At 18.6% G+C, this 19,267-nt stretch overlaps 5 protein-coding genes across 5 annotated transcripts; 3 read left to right on the top strand and 2 right to left on the bottom strand.

The window, feature by feature from the left end:
* Positions 1 to 180: 180 nt before the first annotated feature.
* On the top strand, positions 181 to 1,378 carry PF3D7_1420800 (dynein light chain, putative; the record flags this gene model as incomplete). Its single annotated transcript, XM_001348339.1, has 4 exons — positions 181 to 597; positions 689 to 780; positions 948 to 1,122; positions 1,289 to 1,378. The coding sequence occupies 4 exons, from the start codon at positions 181 to 183 to the stop codon at positions 1,376 to 1,378; spliced, it is 774 nt and encodes a 257-aa protein (XP_001348375.1).
* A 542-nt stretch (positions 1,379 to 1,920) lies between these two features.
* PF3D7_1420700 (surface protein P113) lies at positions 1,921 to 4,990 on the bottom strand (the record flags this gene model as incomplete). Its single annotated transcript, XM_001348338.1, has 2 exons — positions 1,921 to 4,717; positions 4,878 to 4,990. The coding sequence occupies 2 exons, from the start codon at positions 4,988 to 4,990 to the stop codon at positions 1,921 to 1,923; spliced, it is 2,910 nt and encodes a 969-aa protein (XP_001348374.1).
* Positions 4,991 to 9,037: 4,047 nt separating this feature from the next.
* On the top strand, positions 9,038 to 10,907 carry PF3D7_1420600 (pantothenate kinase 1, putative; the record flags this gene model as incomplete). Its single annotated transcript, XM_001348337.2, has 3 exons — positions 9,038 to 10,272; positions 10,391 to 10,625; positions 10,818 to 10,907. The coding sequence occupies 3 exons, from the start codon at positions 9,038 to 9,040 to the stop codon at positions 10,905 to 10,907; spliced, it is 1,560 nt and encodes a 519-aa protein (XP_001348373.2).
* A 744-nt stretch (positions 10,908 to 11,651) lies between these two features.
* Positions 11,652 to 15,182, top strand: PF3D7_1420500 (protein GPR89, putative; the record flags this gene model as incomplete). The annotated part of the gene is made up of 1 exon (XM_024473356.1): positions 11,652 to 15,182. One exon carries the CDS (start codon positions 11,652 to 11,654, stop codon positions 15,180 to 15,182), a length of 3,531 nt encoding a protein of 1,176 aa, XP_024329201.1.
* A 641-nt stretch (positions 15,183 to 15,823) lies between these two features.
* Positions 15,824 to 18,493, bottom strand: PF3D7_1420400 (glycine--tRNA ligase; the record flags this gene model as incomplete). Its single annotated transcript, XM_001348335.2, has 1 exon — positions 15,824 to 18,493. The coding sequence occupies one exon, from the start codon at positions 18,491 to 18,493 to the stop codon at positions 15,824 to 15,826; it is 2,670 nt and encodes an 889-aa protein (XP_001348371.2).
* Between the last annotated feature and the right edge of the window lie 774 nt (positions 18,494 to 19,267).

The following is a 19,267-nucleotide window of genomic DNA, read 5'->3' as shown; positions in this document are numbered from 1 at the left end:
AAGAAAAAAAATATATTTTTTTTTTTATGTAACAAAATTAATGTTTTCTTTTTTTTTTTTTTTTTTTTTTTTTCCAACTTAAAAATTCAATAAATAAAATATTAACATATATATATATATATATATATATATGTTTCTTTTGATGTATTTTTTGAAAATTTTCACATGCTTTAATTCGAAATGAAAGATTATTTAGGCGAATACAATAAATATTTAAAATATGAGAACCCTATAATAATAGAAAAGGAAGACGAAAAGAATGTTCATTCAAAAGATGATAAAACAATGAAAGATAAAAATATCGTAAGAGTTATTGAGGAAATTCGAAAAAATTTAAAATCCAATGTTCTATATAAAAATGATAGTAAAAGTGTTCTTTTCAATGATCCAATTTATTATATATTTCCAAGTAAATGTATAAAAGTAAAAAAAGCAGAGCATATTTCATATGTTTCCAGAGTTACAAATGATGAAGATATAGTCCTGTGTCTAAAAAGAATATATGAAGTATTATCTAATATGTATTCTAAAAATATGATTATAAAAGAAGAGTATTTGAATGAATTGTTGAACATATTAACCGAATTATGCAGACAGGTTCAAATATATATATATATATATATATATATATAATATATTTAATGTGTTCTTACAATCTTATAAAATTATGTATGACCATTATAAACAGATTTCAGTCACTTGCTTTCAAAGGGGTCTTCTTCTAAAACAATTATTCAATTATAATATTATGTTATTATTTGAATACCACAAATTGGTTAAGTAAGAAAAAAAAAAAAAACATACATACATACATATATATATATATATATATATATATATATACACATATTTCCACAGCATATTTTGTTCTACTGCACATTTGTCATATTTAAATTATTTATTTTAAAAAAAATTCTTTTTTTTTTTTTTTTGAACAACCTGAACAGGTCATCACTTGCTTTTAATTTGAAGAAACAAATGAAACAGAATGATATTTTAAATAATTTTCATAAAGAAATAGAAAAAAAAAATAATTCTATTAATTCGTTAACTAAAGAAATAATAAATACTGAAGAAATGATGGAACAGGAAAAAATAAATTCAGAAAAGGAAATTGCAGAAGTATGCAATTGTTTATAAAATATGAAATAATATAAAACGTGAACATAAAATAAGGATTCAATAAATATAAATAAATAAATAAATAAATAAATACATAAATATATATATATATATATATATATATATATATATATATATGTGTAATTATTTATTCATTTCTATATAGGTAAATATTATATACCAAAATAAGATCGATAAGTTGAAAAAAAACAATCAAAGAAAAAAAGATGAATTTACAAGACTATTACAATTGTAAGAAAATAAATTATATTTTACAAAATATTAAATCATGAATATTATATTTTTTTTTATTTTATTCTTTTATTTCAATTTTTGTTATTGTATATAAATGAATATATATATATATATATATATATATACATATAAGTTTATATAAATAGTTTTCAATGCTATGAAAAGTGTGTAAATTAAATTTAAAATTCACTTGAAAAAAAAAAAAAATAAAAATTGAAATAAAAGATAATAAATGAGTACATAATATATATATATATATATATATATATATATATATAATAAATATATATATAATATATATATATAATATATATAATATATATATATAATATATATATGTATGTATAAATAACTATATAAATAAATGCATAAATGTATATATGAGAAAATATAAATATGTTTTATATATATATATATTTATTTATTTATATTTATATTCATACATATATACGTAAATCAAAGTATAATAATTAATATAAAAAATTTATATAATCAAATTATAAAAAAAAAAAAAAAAAAAAATGTAGATTATTTTTATAGAAATTATAGGAATTCTATAAATAATAAAAGTAAAATTACTAAGAGTGCATTACTCATAGCAAAGAAAAATGAACTGCCATTATCAGTTTTGTTTGTTTCATTTGGAGTCGTATCTTCTTCACTAGATTCATCATCATTTGCATTTACATATTCTTCTTTATCTTCTGTTTCTTTAGTTTCATCTTTTTGAGATGATTCAGATGCTTCTATTGATTGTTCTGATCCTTGTAGGTGTTCTTCACCTTTTACTTCATTTTTATTTTCTTCAATGTCAGTTACTGTTTCGTTGGTTGTTTCACTTGATTTATGTTTATTTTCTTTTTCGCCATCTTCTTCTTCATCTTGTTCTTTTTGTTCGTCTTTTTTTTGTTCATCTTTTCCTTTTTCTTCTGTTTCTACTTCTTCTTTGTCAATAGCTTCAGCATCTGTTGAATCTTCATTTTCTTGTTCTTCCGATTTTGAATTTTCCTTTGTTAGAGATTCAGCATCTTCATCATTTTGTTGTAATTCTTCAGTTCCTTCATCAGTTGTTGTTTGCATATTGTCTTTATTTTCGTCATTAGCTTCTTCAGAAACGTTACTGTCTGTTTCAATTTGTTCTACATTTTCCTCATTTTCTGCATGTTTTTCATCACTATTATCTTCTTGAATATTTTGTGAAGGTTCTTGATCTGATTTTTCTTGTGTCTCTTTGTGAGTTGCATCGTCGCTTGTTTTCTCTTTATTTTCGTTATTGGATTCTGATAGGACATCATCATTATTATTATTTAGTAATTGATCGTCTTGTTTTGGTTGTTCTTGTTCATTATTTTGATCAGTGTTATTACTATCAAAAATATTAAAGTTGGATGATTGGCTTCCGAATACTTCATCTCCATCATCAAAAGAATTACCCATTATTGCATATTTCTTTAAGAAATCATTACTATCATTAAATAATTTTTGTAAATTATAAGATTGTGCTTTTTCATATAGGGCATTATATACAGCCATTCTTCTATCGATATCTTTTTCTTTTTCGTTTATTCTTTTATATCCTTCAGCTATAAGTACTTGTAATTTTTTAAGTATTCTTTCATGTGTAAGCCATTTTTTTTTCTTGTTTGCATCGACATTATCAAGATGTTGTATAATACTTGATACAACATCATAATCTTTATTTTCTTTTAATCTATAATAATTTTTCTTTAATAATACTTCTAGTGTTTTTAGATTCAATGGGTTCTTGTAACAATACGATTTGATACAACTAGCTTGTGTATTAAATAAGTTATTCTTTTCTAAATATAAGATTCTTAATTTTTCAACAAGAATTTTTCTTAATTCTGTAATTCTTTTTCTTCTTCTATAATTATCTAATGGTTCAAGGTCATTAACAATTCTTAATTCGTCTTCCGTTATAGAACCCTTTTTTACCATTTCCTGATGATCCATAATATTTTCACTTGGATTATATTTAAAGAATATATCAGATGATATCATACCGTTATCGAAAGGGAAATCATTATATAATAATACTAAATCTTCATTTAAATCGAAAAGTTCTGGCATGGTAGTTTTTACTTTATTATATAATGAAATATATTTATTTTTGAATTCTTCAATTTTCTTTTCTATAGTATCTATTTTATTCATTGTTTCTTTTAAGGAAGCTAATAATGACATTTTAACTTCTTCTAAATTTATATCTTCTATTTTTTCTATATCTAATGTATCCATTAAATAAATGTAATATACATCTGGATTTGCATCACGTTTCATTTCATTATATCTATCTTCTAATACATCTTTAATTTCGAAGGAATCATATTTTTTATTCAATAATAAGGATATATTATCAGCTAATTTATTAAAAAGAGCGGTTCTATGTGCTAATTCTTTATTAATTTTAGATGTTAAACTTGATTTTTCTTTTAATACAAATTCTTTATTTTCTTTATTATTAACAAGAGTGTCTGTATTATTATTAACATCATTTGAAGAGCCATGTTCTAAATCTTTGTTATCTTCATTTTTATTCATAGAAGAGGTAACATCACCATCATTACCTTGTTCATCTTGATCATCATTATTATTATTATTATTATTATTAACATCATCATCACTTTCATTATCTTGATTTTTATTTTCGTCGTTATTAGAATTCATTTCTTGTGATGAACTCATTCCTTTAACATTTTCATCTTGTTCATTAGATGTAGAATCCTGAATTTCCATTGAACTAGAATCTGTACTTTCATCTCCAATTTCTTCTTCTTTATTACATACAACATTAACAGACACATACGAATTATTAATATAACATGGATCTTCTTCATTTAATAAATTTTTCTGTACATCTAATGGATCTATTAAACATTCTTTATTATTATCACATTTTTTTCTAATATATTCTGATATATCTTTTAATTTTATTTCACAAAAGGGAGAATGTAAAAGTGCACTTTTAATATTTATATTACCATCTTTACAAATAACAGGTTCCTCATTCTTATTCTTAATAAAAAAGAAATATTGAATAAATGCTTCATCTAAAATAAAACTATTACTTAATAAACAAGTCGTAGATGTTTTTACTTCGTTCTGTTCCGATTCTACACATTCACTTATTTCTATACTATTCTTATTTCGAAAGGATTGTGTTTTTTTTCGAAGTTCATATTCAAAAAAATATATGCATTTATTATTACCATTACATTTCTTTTCTATGTCGTCATTACATCTTTTATGTATTATCTCGTTATTCCCATTCAAACATTGAACTTCACAATGTAACACATACAGGTTTCCTTGTGAACATCTAAAAGGTGAACACATAAATAAATAAATAAATAAATAAATATATATATATATATATATATATATGTTTATATGTTTATATGTTTATATATATATATATTCATATGTTTACATAAAATACACATATTTTTTATTTTTTTAATTATCCTTTCTAGACTTACTTTAACGAATTTTCTTCTCCAAATTTTATTACATCATTGTGCACATAACAACGTATTAAACATAATAAAAATTGTAATAATAAAATATGTAAAATAAAAAACGGTATTTTCATTTTATTTATTAAAATCTATAACTATATAAATATATATATATGTATTATATATATATATATAAATAAAATATGTAATATTTCAAAAAAGAAATATAATAAAAAAAATATATATACGAATCTAATATTTCAAACTAGGTATACATATATATATATATATATATATATATATATATATACACAACTGTTCAATAGAAAAAAAAGAATAAGGAAAAAAACATATTATATACTTATAAAAAAAATAAAATAAAGAAAATACTATAAAAAAAAAAAAAAAAAAAAAAAAAGTCATATATAAATAAACATATCAAATGAAAAAAAAAAAATATATATATATATAAATATATTAGTAAAAATTATTAAAATATATATAATAATTCTTATATTTGTATCTCTATCTATATATTTATATATATATATATACATAACTATATATTTTTATATTATCAAATATTAAAAATTAACAAAAATTTTATATAAAAGTGTTAATTTTTCTTTATATATATATAATATTATAAACCCATAAAGGGAACATCATTCTTAAATATATATATGTAAATATATATAAATAAAAAAATGTTTTATTACTTTAAAAAAAAAATATATATCATATATATATATATATATATATATATTATATATTATAATATTTATATTTCTATAATAAAATAAATATTAAATAAAAAATAAAAAATAGTATAAATTATTTTCAATATATATATTCTATTTATTTATTTATTCTTATTAAATATATATTATAATATTATTTTATATATATGTAAAATGTATATATATATATACATATATATATTATATATATTATTTTAATATTTATTATAATATAAACTTCATAAAAATAAACTGATTATTATTATTTTATTTGATTTTATATATTATATTAAATATATTATATATATAATAATATAGATAAAATATATATTTATAGATTTTACAAGAAATGTATATTATATATATATATATAATATGTATACATATAAATATTATTTATAACTATATATATACATATATATATATATATAATAATATATATTTAATATATATTATATATATATAATTATGATGTAATTTGTTTATGAATAATCAAGGTCCTTTTTTGCAACAATAATTTTTTACGTTTATTATAAAAAAAAAAAAAAAATTATTATATAACAATGTGATCTATATATTAATATATGTATATATATAAAAAATAATATTTTATTTCAATTTTTTTTTTCTTTTTTAAAGGTAAAAAATATTATTATATATATATATATATATAATATGTATGATAAATATATATATTATTTTATATAAATAAATACATATTATTTTTTATGTAAGAGAGAAAAATTTAAGGTTAGTTTTTTTTTTTTTTTTTTCTTCTTCTTATTTATATGTTAAATGCATGCATCAGTTGAATGGTTATCTTAAAATATAGGTAGAAAAATAAAATAGTAATAATAATAATATTAATATATAATTTTTTATATAAATGGTAATATAAATATAATATATATATTATATATATTATATATATATATATATTTACTTTTCAATATGGAATTATATTATATTTTATTTTTTTTAATTTTTTCTATGATATTATTATTAACATTTATTATATATATTAATATATATTTATTTTATATATTTTATAAAAGCTATATAAAATAAATATATTCCTACATCATGAAAAAAAAAAATACCCAATAAATATTATTATATTAAATATATATATATATATTATTATATATTTCTGTTTTTATCATTTCATATAAAAGGTGTTAAAATAATATTTTATATATATATTTATTTTCATATGGATTAAAATATAAAAATAAAATAATTTTAATTTTATTCCTTATAAAACAAAATAAAAAATATAAATAAGCATTCTCATATTATATATATATATTATATATATATATATATTTATATCTGTTATAATAAAATATTTAATTTCTGTTGCTATATATATAAATATTATAAAATGTATTGCAAAATAATATAAAAAATATATATTTTCTTTATATATATATATATATATATATATATATAATATAATAATGTTTATTTAATAAATATAAGAATTTATTATAAAATTAAAGAAAATTGTGAATAATAAAAAAATATTATTATATACAAGAAATAACTAACTTATTTGTTTGTGTGTTTTAAATTAAGGGGAAAAATAAAAATATAATAAAATAATAAATTTTAAAAAAATAAAGGAATATATAATAATAATAACAATATACATATCATATAATAATAAATAAGAATTAAAAATAAATATTATAGGTCTCTTTGAGTACTCAAAAGAAGGATAAAAAAAAAAAAAAAAAAAAATGGCTTAACAATAATTTATACATTATTTTTATATGCATACTTTTACTGATGCTTCTTTTTTTTAATCACAATTTATATGATTAAAATAAAAGAAATTTGGGCACATGCGAATTTATAATTTATATTTTTTTCAACATGTTTTTATGTCCATGCAATATGGCGTTATTAGTTAGTTTTCTTTTTTTCTATTTAACGTAAAATAAAAAAATAAATACTACATATATATATATATATATATATATATATATATATATACTTTTTATTTTTTAATATTAAGGAAAACAATGTAGAATTATTATAAAAAATATTTTAAATAAAAAATAATTATGGTTGAAATATATATCATTATTTTTAATTTTTTTCCTTTATCGTAAAATTTACAAAAGGACATATAACAGTTGCATGTGTGTCCCATATGTTATATATAAATATATATATATATAAATATATATATTTTATTTATTTATTTATTTTTTTTTTTTTTGATTATTTTTGTTTCTTTTAAATATTGAGCACATGTAAGTTTCATAAAGAAAAAAATATTTAAGTATTATACAAAGAAAAGGACTATATATAATATAATTATATATTGAAAAAAAAAAAAAAAAAAAAGTGTATGAACAATAAATAAAAAGATATAAGTAGAATTTGATACTAAGATTTATTAAAGAGTGTGTCCTTTTTTTTTTCTTTTTTTTTTTTATAAAAATTAAAAAATATATATATATGAGTCCTGATTATATAAATATATATATATATATAATGTCACATATAAATGATTACACCTCGGTATTTATATAAAATAATAATAGGTAGAAGGAAAAAAAAAAAAAAAAAATATAACATATAAACAAATATATTAGTTGAAGTGTTATATAAATAAATATATTTCTAAAAAGGTTTACAAATTCATATATCATTTTTCATTTTAACTCTTCAACATATTTCACATATGTATTTTATGTTGTATTTTTTGTTAATTTTTTTTTGGGGGGAGAGGGTAATTTTTAATTTATTCTTAAGTAATATATCATAATAAAATAAAAGGCGTTTTCCAAATTAATTATTTTTCAACATAAATATATATATATTATATATATATATATATATATATATTCCATATTTTTTTTTACTATGAACTAACATATATATATTTTTTCTTCTTAGTTTCCTCTTTTTTTTTTTTTTTTTTTTTTTTTTTTGTTAATATTATTTCAAAGAATAATAATATGTATATATTATCACTATATCATTCCTTAGTTAGCAAAACGTTACACATTGAAAAGTTTTCATATATATATTATAATAATATATAATTATATATACTTTGTTGTGCTACATAATATATACTATTTAAATGGGTGCTAAAAATAAAAAAAATTGTTCCTTTTATGGATATTTTAAAGAATAGTTATATATGTATATTTATCTTTTAAACCTTTTTATTCATACGAATAAGCATTAAAACTAAAGAAAAAAAAAAAAAAAAAAAAAAAAAAAAAAAAATTCATATATAATATGTATTTTTTACAAAAGGGAATTTTTTTTTTTTTTTAGAAAAGTTTATAATTAAAAGATATATATATATATATATATATGTATGTATATAAATTCATATATACTTAAAAAAAAAATGATACATAATAATATATATATATATATATATATATATATATATAACATATATTTGATTATAATATGAGAAAGTATAAAAACGAATTAAACATTTCGAATGTCCTCGAGAAGAAGGATGATTGTTGTTCGCTAGATATTGGAGGTACGTTAATAAAAGTTGTATATGTAAATCATAAATATATACATGATGATAATATAAAAGAAAATACAGAACACTTGATGATAAAAATGAATGGAAATAAGAATATATATTTGACTTTTTTTGACATATCTAAGTTAGATGACACTTTATATTTTTTATTGAGAAATAATTTAATTAAAAAAAAAATAACGTTAACAGGAGGAGGGGCACATAAATATTTTTATCACGTGTTAGAAAAAGCACTTTATCATAAATTAGGAATGGAAATAAATAAAGGCGATAATAAAATATATGTATCGAAATATCTGTATGATGAAAAGTTATCTATATTTAGTATATTCGTGTGTAGTACAAAAAGTAATGATCAGAATAAAAATGATGACATAAATAATTTTAATAGTAAAATTATTGAGGGACAAGTTTTGTTTGATAAAAAATTTGTTGATAAATTTCCTTCAGATACAATAAAAATATATGTTGAAAAACGGTACTTTGATAAAAATGGTAATAATGATGATAATAATAATGATGATGATGATAATAATGATGATGATAATAATAATAATGATGATAATAATAATGATAATTATATGATACTTACGTGCAGTAGAAAAGATGAAATGAATTGTATTATGAATGGTATCCATACTTTATTTAGTGTTGATAAATCATTTTTTAGATATGAAAGATTTCTTAATGTAAAAGTACCAGTAAAAATAACCTCTCCTTTCCATCCTTTTATTATAGCAAATATTGGTTCAGGTATTTCCATTCTTAAATCTAATGGATATGATTCTTATCAAAGAATAGCTGGTACAGCTATTGGGGGAGGCACCCTTATGGGCCTAGCTAAAATTATATTAGATAATATTTCCTTTGAAGAATTAATAAAATGTGCTGAAGATAAAAATAAAAATATATCATTTGATTTAAAAATGAAACATATAATTGGAGATGCTCCAGTAGATGGATGTACTCATGCAAATACTTTAGCTAGTTGTTTTGGATGTTTAAAAAATATTTTAAAGGAAATAAAAGAAAACAATGGACATAACAAAACTATACATCATGAGGTAGCCAAGGGTTTAATTCAAATGGTATCATATAATATAGGATATATGGTATATCTATTATCAAAAATGCACAATGTAAAAAGGTAGATCTCAAGAGAAAAAAAAAAAAAAAAAAAAAAAAAAAAAAAAAAAAAAAAATAGACATAAATAAATAAATAAATATATATATATATATATATATATATATAATTTTATTTTTAGAATATTTTTTTCCGGTAAATATATAAGCAATAATGAATATATCATGGAATCACTTACACATGGAGTTTATTACTACTATCTTCATTTTAATTCAAAAATGAATGGAGTAGATAAGATAAATGATATTAATTTAAAAAATAATATTGCTAAAAATACAATTAAAAGAGAATTATATAATGTTAAAGATATTCATTTTAATGACAAGGACATGAATAGTTATCTTTCTTACCATTACGTAAAGGACAAAATAAAATAAATAAATAAATAAATAAATAATGCAATATATTAAAAAATTTGTACAATATAATATAATTTACTTATCATTTTAGTTTTATTTATTATACATAGATTAATTATATACAAATATATATATATATATATATATATATATATATTTCTTTTTTTTTTTTTTTTTTATATTTTTTAGAAACTTCAGGATAAAGAAATATTACCCCAAGTTTTATTTCCTAAGCACGATGGTTTTTTAGGTGCTCTTGGATGTTTTTTCCTTGCCTAGTTTATCATTCAAAATTTTGAAATGTTATAATATGTATATATATTATGTATGTGTATATTTTTTTTTTTTTTTTTTCCATTACATGGTTAAAAATATACTGAATTAAATACACATAAATAAATAAATATAAATATATATATATATATATATATATATATATATATATTATATATGTGTCCTTTTTTATGTGTGATTTTGAATTTTTTTTTTTTTTTTTTTTTCTTTTTTATTTTGAATTTATAATATATTTAATGCTATTTATATTCTTTATTCTATGTATAAATTTATTTTTCCTTATAAAAGTTTTTATGTTTTTAAATAAAAAGAATGCCGAACTTTTGAAGATTTAAATTTTTAAAAATATATCTCTATATATATATATATTGTCCAAGAATATAATATGACTCTTTTTTTTTTCTTTTTTTTCCCAAACAAATAAAGAATATAACATACATATGATATTATGTCATAAAATATCTTTCGTTTAATAATAAAAAGGATCAATTATATGTATAATTAAGATATGTAAGGGTTAATAAAAAATAAAGAAGAAAATATAAATTAATGTGTATAGTATATAAATATAAATATATAAATATATATATATAAATATATATATATATATATATATATATATATATATATATATATATATTTATTTATTTATTTTTTTTTTTTTTTTTTGTTGTTGTAAGGTTTTGTATAGTGTTCTTCTTAAGAAGATAAATAAAAAAAGTGTAAAGTATGATTAATAGTAACATAATATTTTTATTTTTTTATCATGTGTCCTTGTGCATATTAGGATGTCTATTTTTTGAAAATTTTTTATTTAAAGATTTCGATAATAGTTTCAGTTTAGTAAAAATAATATTTTGTTGTTCATTTGTTTTATGCTTATCTCTTCTTTCTATGATATTATTTGAGATAACCGGTTTTATAGCCACAAGATTACAATTATTTATATGGTATATAGATATAAGTCTTATGATATTATTTATTTATATAATAATTCCTATAAGTTTAATATATACATATGTAACATATGAAGATGAAAAGACATCAAATAGTTTGTTCAAGTTTCAATATTTTTATACCACATTAATTAAAATAAATAATAAAAAGAAAAAAAAAAAGTTCCATTCACCAAATGAAGAAGATAAAAAAGAAAGGGAAAGAGAAAAAAATCAAGATAAAGGACAAGAAAAAAATCAAGATAAAGGACAAGAAAAAAATCAAGATAAAGGACAAGAAAAAAATCAAGATAAAGGACAAGAAAAATGTCACGATAAAGGACAAGAAAAATATCACGATAAAGGACAAGAAAAATATCATGATAAAGAACAAGAAAAAACACATTTTATGAAAAGGCTACTTTATGTAAGTGAAGATTTAATTGAAAAGATGAAAAATTATAATTATAAAATAAAATATAAAAATAAACAGAAATTATATAAATTTATATTTGGATGTATATTTCTATTACCTATTATATGGTTTACATTTTATAAAATATCAATGTTGACTTTAAAAAATAATAAAGATATATATGATAAGTCAGATATATATAATATAGGTTCCATACTATTAGATAAATTTAATGAAATTAATAAAGAATTTGAAGAAGAATATAATATTAATAATCATAAAAATAATTATTTTTTCTTTTTTAATTTTATGAAAAATCTATTAACCTATATGTCTGTAACGGGCATGACTATCGTTAGTGCTCTTTCCGCATTTACTAGTTTATATTCACCATATAGTAATATAAGTAACTTTTTTTTTTTTGTAAATATTAAAAAAGTTAAAGTTATAGAGAAAAAAATTAAGTTCATAAAGCAAGAGTTGTCTTCAAAAAAAAAAATACTCTTACTATATGAGTACCATCCTCATTTGCTAAAACCATTTTATGAAAATCAAAAAAGGGAATATAATAATATACATAATAATATGAGTTCTTATAAATATATTAATCATTCGAATAATTATAATAATTATAGAAACGATATAGAACTACAAAATATAAATGAATGTAGAAATGTTTATCATAATGATGATAATACAACTAATTGTATGACAAGTTCTTTGAGAAGTTCTACTTCAAGGGGAAATGATAACATAGAAAGTAATAACAACAACAATAATAATAATAACAACAATAATAACAATAATAATAATAATTATTATTATTATGTTAATGTGAATCAAAATTTGAACCATACAAATAATCTAAACACTCGTTATTTTCAAAATAATAAGATCTCTATAAATAATTCCAAGAATTCGTATGAACAATACTATAACAACGTAAATTCATTCAATATGAAAAATACGATTTTGTGTAATAATGAAAAGGATGGAATACATAGAACATATAAGAATCATCAAGTAATGAAAAATGAAGATTATGAAAACAAGGATAATAATAAAATAAACAGGGAGAATAAAAAAGAGGAAATTTTTTTTACATCTTTTAAAAGTTATAAAAAATGTAATTTATATTTAGGTAATTATAAATCCATTTATAAAGATATATATGAAACATTTATTAAAAGAGAAAACAGTTTTATTAGTTTGTTTAATATAACGGAATTATCACAAAGAAAATCAAATAATAATTTATTATATATCACTGAAAAAATAAATTGTGAAAATTATAGTATGGATGATATTATTATTGTAAATGGAATTAAAAATAAATGTAAAAAACAAAATAATAAACAAATAAAATCATATAAGAATAATGATTTAGAACAGAAAGATACAAGTTGTATAGATGAATATAATCAAGATGATTGTTTTATAAATATATTTTCTAATAATCATATAAAAAATTATTCATATATAAGAAATAGTAAACAAAATTCATTTAATCAAAAATGTGTCTTATCATCATTCAATCAAAATATAAATAGTAATAATTCTTTATATAAAAGAAATATAAAATCATCAAATGATTTATTAGATGATACACATATGGAATATCAAAAAAAATTTCATTTTTTTAAAACAAAAGAACAAAATATATCTTTGGAAAATAAAGTAACGGATGATTATAGGAGGGAATATAAATATGAAAATGGTAAATACAAAACTTTCTTTCTTTTTAACTATCCTATATTTTCCTTTAAAAGGCTTTTTAAAGGTTCTAAAAATAATATGGGTGGAAAAGGATACCAAATTAGTGATAGCATACATATGAACAGGGAAGCAAATTACACAATTAATAAAAACAGTTGTGATAATAATAATAAAAACAGTTGTGATAATAATAATAAAAACAATTGTGATAATAATAATAAAAACAATTGTGATAATAATAATAAAAACAATTGTGATAATAATAATAAAAACAATTGTGATAATAATAATAAAAACAATTGTGATAATAATAATACAAACAATTGTGATAATAATAATATTCATAGTTTTAATTATAAATGGGAAGGATTTATTAGAAAATCCGTTATATCTTCCTTTTTTTATGGTTTTCAGAAACCATATAAAACGCTTCAAAGTGTTAAGGAATTTTTCACACGAAGGAAAGATAATGTAAATAAAAAAAGTAAACAAGTTTTAATACAAGATATAAAATCTTTAGAATATATGATAAAGAAATTATATTTCTTATTAGATGATGTTATTAAAGAACAGATACGCATAAATCAAAGTACAACATTTTGTGGTATACTTTTATATATACTAGGTATTATAATGTCTATATTATGTGTATATAAAATTATAAAAACCTGTTATATCATATATATGATAGAAATACATTATAAATTTATTTCAACATATAGTAGTGGGCATGTATTAATGTTATTTTATTCAAAAAATATGAACATCTCTATTATTAACGAATTAAAAAATGTTCTACATATTGTTCATATAAATATTAATCTAGATAATTATGTTATCTCTATTACATCCATATTATTATTATGTTTCATATTTACTAATCTTAAAACATTTATGGAAAAAATTATAAAACTAAGATATTCAACAAAATCATCTTTATATTCAAATCTAGCCATTCTGTTAATGTGTGAAATTATGGATTTATATTTCTCAGCTTATTGTATACAATTATTTGATTATCTACCTATTAAGGAAAAAATTAAAATGTTATATATATTCTTTAATAATAACTTATTAAATTTATTTAAATTGAAATATCATTTTGATTTTGTTTATGTCATATCATTATTCATTTCTTTAATTCTGCTTAAATTTCATCACAAGAACAAGTCTGATCAATTTAAGGAAATATAAATGAAAATTATTTATACAAATGTATATATAAATAAATAAATATACAAACATATATACAAATATATATTATGTATTGTTAAAATTTATAATACTTTTTTAAATGTTTAAATGAATACATTTTTTTAAGCAAAAAAAAAAAAAAAAAATATACATACATACATACATACATAAATATATGTATATATATTACATATGGGTGTCTGATTTTACTTATGTTCATTTTTTATATATCACGTGTACATATTTATTTTTACTCTTCTATAATTTTTTAACATATTCACATATATATATATATATTTCATTTTATTTATGTTTTTGAAAAGTTATATAACAAAAAATTTTTGTTAAGATGCCCAAATGATGAGCATAAAAGATGTAACAAGGTAAAACGTTAAGTACAAAATTATGAAAATTATAAAGTGTACATATAGAAACATTTACTTTTTCATTATAGCACAAATGGTATACACTACAAAAATAAAACATACGTAAAAATATACATACATGGATAAATAAATAAAAATATAAACATATAAATATATAAATATATAAATATATAAATATAAATATATATATATATATATATATATATATATATATATATATATATATATATTTATATATATATATATATGAACAATCTAGGAATCCAAAACCTGCTGTGTGAATAATCCATATTGAGCTATATACTCATTCCAATTTTTTTTTGCATGTAACATAGAATTAATAATATCTACCAAGTGAGACATACTTATTCTTATTTGTAACATAGAATCTCTTTCTCTTAATGTAATGGTTTTATCTTTTAGTGTTTGGAAATCGATTGTTACAGCAAAGGGTATACCGATTTCATCGGTTCTTGCATATTTTTTACCTATAGATACACTAGAGTTATCTATTTTTGATGATATATTATATTGATTTAATAACATTTGTATTTGTTTAATATATGGATAGAATGCTTTATTATTTGATATTGATAATATAGAACATTTGATAGGAGCTAATTTATATGGTAATGATAAATATTGTCTTTCTTCTTTATCATCAGTAAACCGTCGAATTCTAAACGAATGCTCTAGAATACAAAATATTAATCTCCCTATACCAAAAGAAGGTTCAATAACATTAGGAATAAAATTTTCTTCCTGAACTTTTTTTTTATATTTTTGAAATGATAACATATCTCTTGTTAATTCATATTTACATTCATTATTAATAGAATCATTATTTGAAATATTTAATATATATTTATTATTTTTAGATAATTCTTCATCAATAATTAGTAATTCTTCATTACTTTTTTCATTTAAACATGCATATATTTTATTCTGTTCACTCTTAAATGTATGTCCTATTTTAGCTTTATTTGGTATCATTTTTACATATTCGACTTCAATAGGTTCATTATATTTTTCACAAGCATATAAATTTGCACCTGTGTATTTCATATGATGTTGTAAATCATAGGCTGATCTATCAGCATGTCCAACAACTTCAATAAATCCAAAAGATGTTAAAATTTCAGCATCCCAACAATCATTTGCATAATGAGCCATTTCAGTTTTTAAATGTTGTCGAAATCGTATACCATCTTTATTAATTCCACATTTTAATAAAAATAAATAAGTTCTTGCTAAGAAGTATGCTAAAGCTTCATTTGCTATAATGTTTTTTTCTACTGCTTCTTCTAAAGTCATGTTTTTAATTACCACACCATCTGTTAATTGATTATCTCTAGGATATAATGGTAACATTAAATATTTAAATAAATAATATTTCTCATGATTCTTTTTTTTAGGATTCACGAAATATTCTATTTCAGCCATCTGAAATTCTCTAACTCTTAACAAGCCATTTCTTGGTGATATTTCATTACGAAATCCAAGACCTAATTGTGCTCCAGCAAAAGGTGTTTTCCCACCGTTATATTCTAAAAGCTTCTTAAAGTTAACAAAAATTCCTTGTGCCGTTTCAGGTCTTAAAAAAGCAACATTATTCATATTATTATTTGTATTCGTACTATTTAAATTTTTATTATTAGACACATTTTTACATTTCTCCTTATTTTTATCTTCTGTATTATCATCCTTTGGTCCTATTTTTGTTTGAAACATTAAATTAAAAGGGAAAGGCTCTGATAAATCATTTTTTAATGGTGATTTTATATTATACTCTTTAATAATTTCTTTAATTTCTTCTTCATTCATACCATCTAATTTTCTTAATATTAATTCGATTTTTTGTATTAACCTTTCGTTGCCATTGTGCAGCCCACCAACCATATCACAATTATAATTACAACTATTATTATTATTATTATTATTATCATTATTTTTGTTATTTTCATCATTTTTATTATTTTCATTATTTTCATCATTTTTATTATTTTCATTATTTTTATTATTTTCCTTATTCTCGTTTATGTCATCATCTCTCTTTTGCTTCTTTTCTTTTTCATCAACATGTTCATCCCCCTTTGTATTCTTTTTCCTTAATTCTTCAATTTTAGCTTTTAGAAAATCACCCAAGTATTTATCCGCCCTATAACAATCATTTGTTACTACATCACGAATCATTAAATCAGTAAATCTATCAACATGTCCAGATGTTTTTAATACTTGATAAGGAGTTACACAAGAACCTGATATCTCTAACATCTCATCATAATATATAAAATGGCATCTCCATAAATTCTCTAATTCTGATTTTAATAAACATCCAGAAGGACCATAATCAAATAAACCAGAAGCTCCACCATATATTTCAAATGAGTTGGTATAAAAAAATTTTCTTTTTACTAAATTTTCTAACTTGGTACGATTTTCAACTAATTTTAATTCTTCACTAGGTTTACCATATAAATCTTTTAATTTCATTTTTTTATCTTGTAATAATTTTTCATTTTCCATAAATTCCTTTTTTAAATCTTCATCGTCTATTCCTTTAATACATTCATTTCTTTCTATCAAGGATGATATTTCACAAACGTATCTTTCTATAAGCTCTTCCAAACTACCACATCCATCATTCTCTTTTTGTTCCTTTATATTATCCATATCACTCATTTTGTTAGAATAAACATTAAAAAAATTAAATTTTCTTTTTCTTATCTTTTGCTTATTAAATAATATTCTATTATCCAACACAAAGGAGCTAATCTTTCTTAATTCTCTAGAGGCAAATAAATGATATTTATTATTATTATTTTTATTATGTCGTAAGTTTTTTATATTTATCTTAGAAATAAAACAATACGTTTTATTCTCAAAAAAAAACATAGAAAGGAGAAATATTACAATAATTATCATATACAAACTATACAAATATATATATGTATATATATATACATTTTTTTTTTTATTTCTAATCCATAATTATTATATATATATACATATATAATATATGCTTTATTATATATCTAAGATTTTTATCTTTTCTTAATATTCAATTGATTTCTCCTTATTTTCATTTTACCATTATATAAGAACAAAATAAAGCATTTACTATTACTTTTTATACAATAGTATGAAAGTATTTTGTATATAGGAGAAAAAATGTTTTAATTATCATCCAAAAATTTTAAATAAAAATAAACATAAATATATAAAACAAAACAAAAAAATATAAAAAAAGGAAAAAAAAAAGAAAAGGAAAAAAAAAAGAAAAGGAAAAAAAAAAAAAAAAAAAAAAGGTAGGAAAAGAAAAGAATAGAAGAATTAATAATAAAACAACTTAATTTATTATATATATATATATATATATATTTATATATATTATAATATAATATTTAAAAAATAAGGGGAACATTCATAATTATATATAATACATATTATATATATTGTAATATCATTTATCACTATATTAGTTTGAACTTTAATTTATATGAAGTGCACAATAGGTAAAAAAAATTTTACAGTATAGAAAAAACAAAACAAAACAAAAAAAAAAAAAGAAAAATTAAAATTAAAATTAAAATAATAATATTAATAATTATTTACCTTATATTAAATAATATAAAGGAATTGTTAATAGAATATTGCTTTTTTCAAAAAGTTCGATAATATCATCCAACCTAAAAATAA

Source organism: Plasmodium falciparum (genome assembly GCF_000002765.6).
Source record: "Plasmodium falciparum 3D7 genome assembly, chromosome: 14".
NCBI classification, from domain to species: Eukaryota; Apicomplexa; class Aconoidasida; order Haemosporida; family Plasmodiidae; genus Plasmodium; species Plasmodium falciparum.
This window is presented reverse-complemented; position numbering and strand designations above follow the sequence as displayed.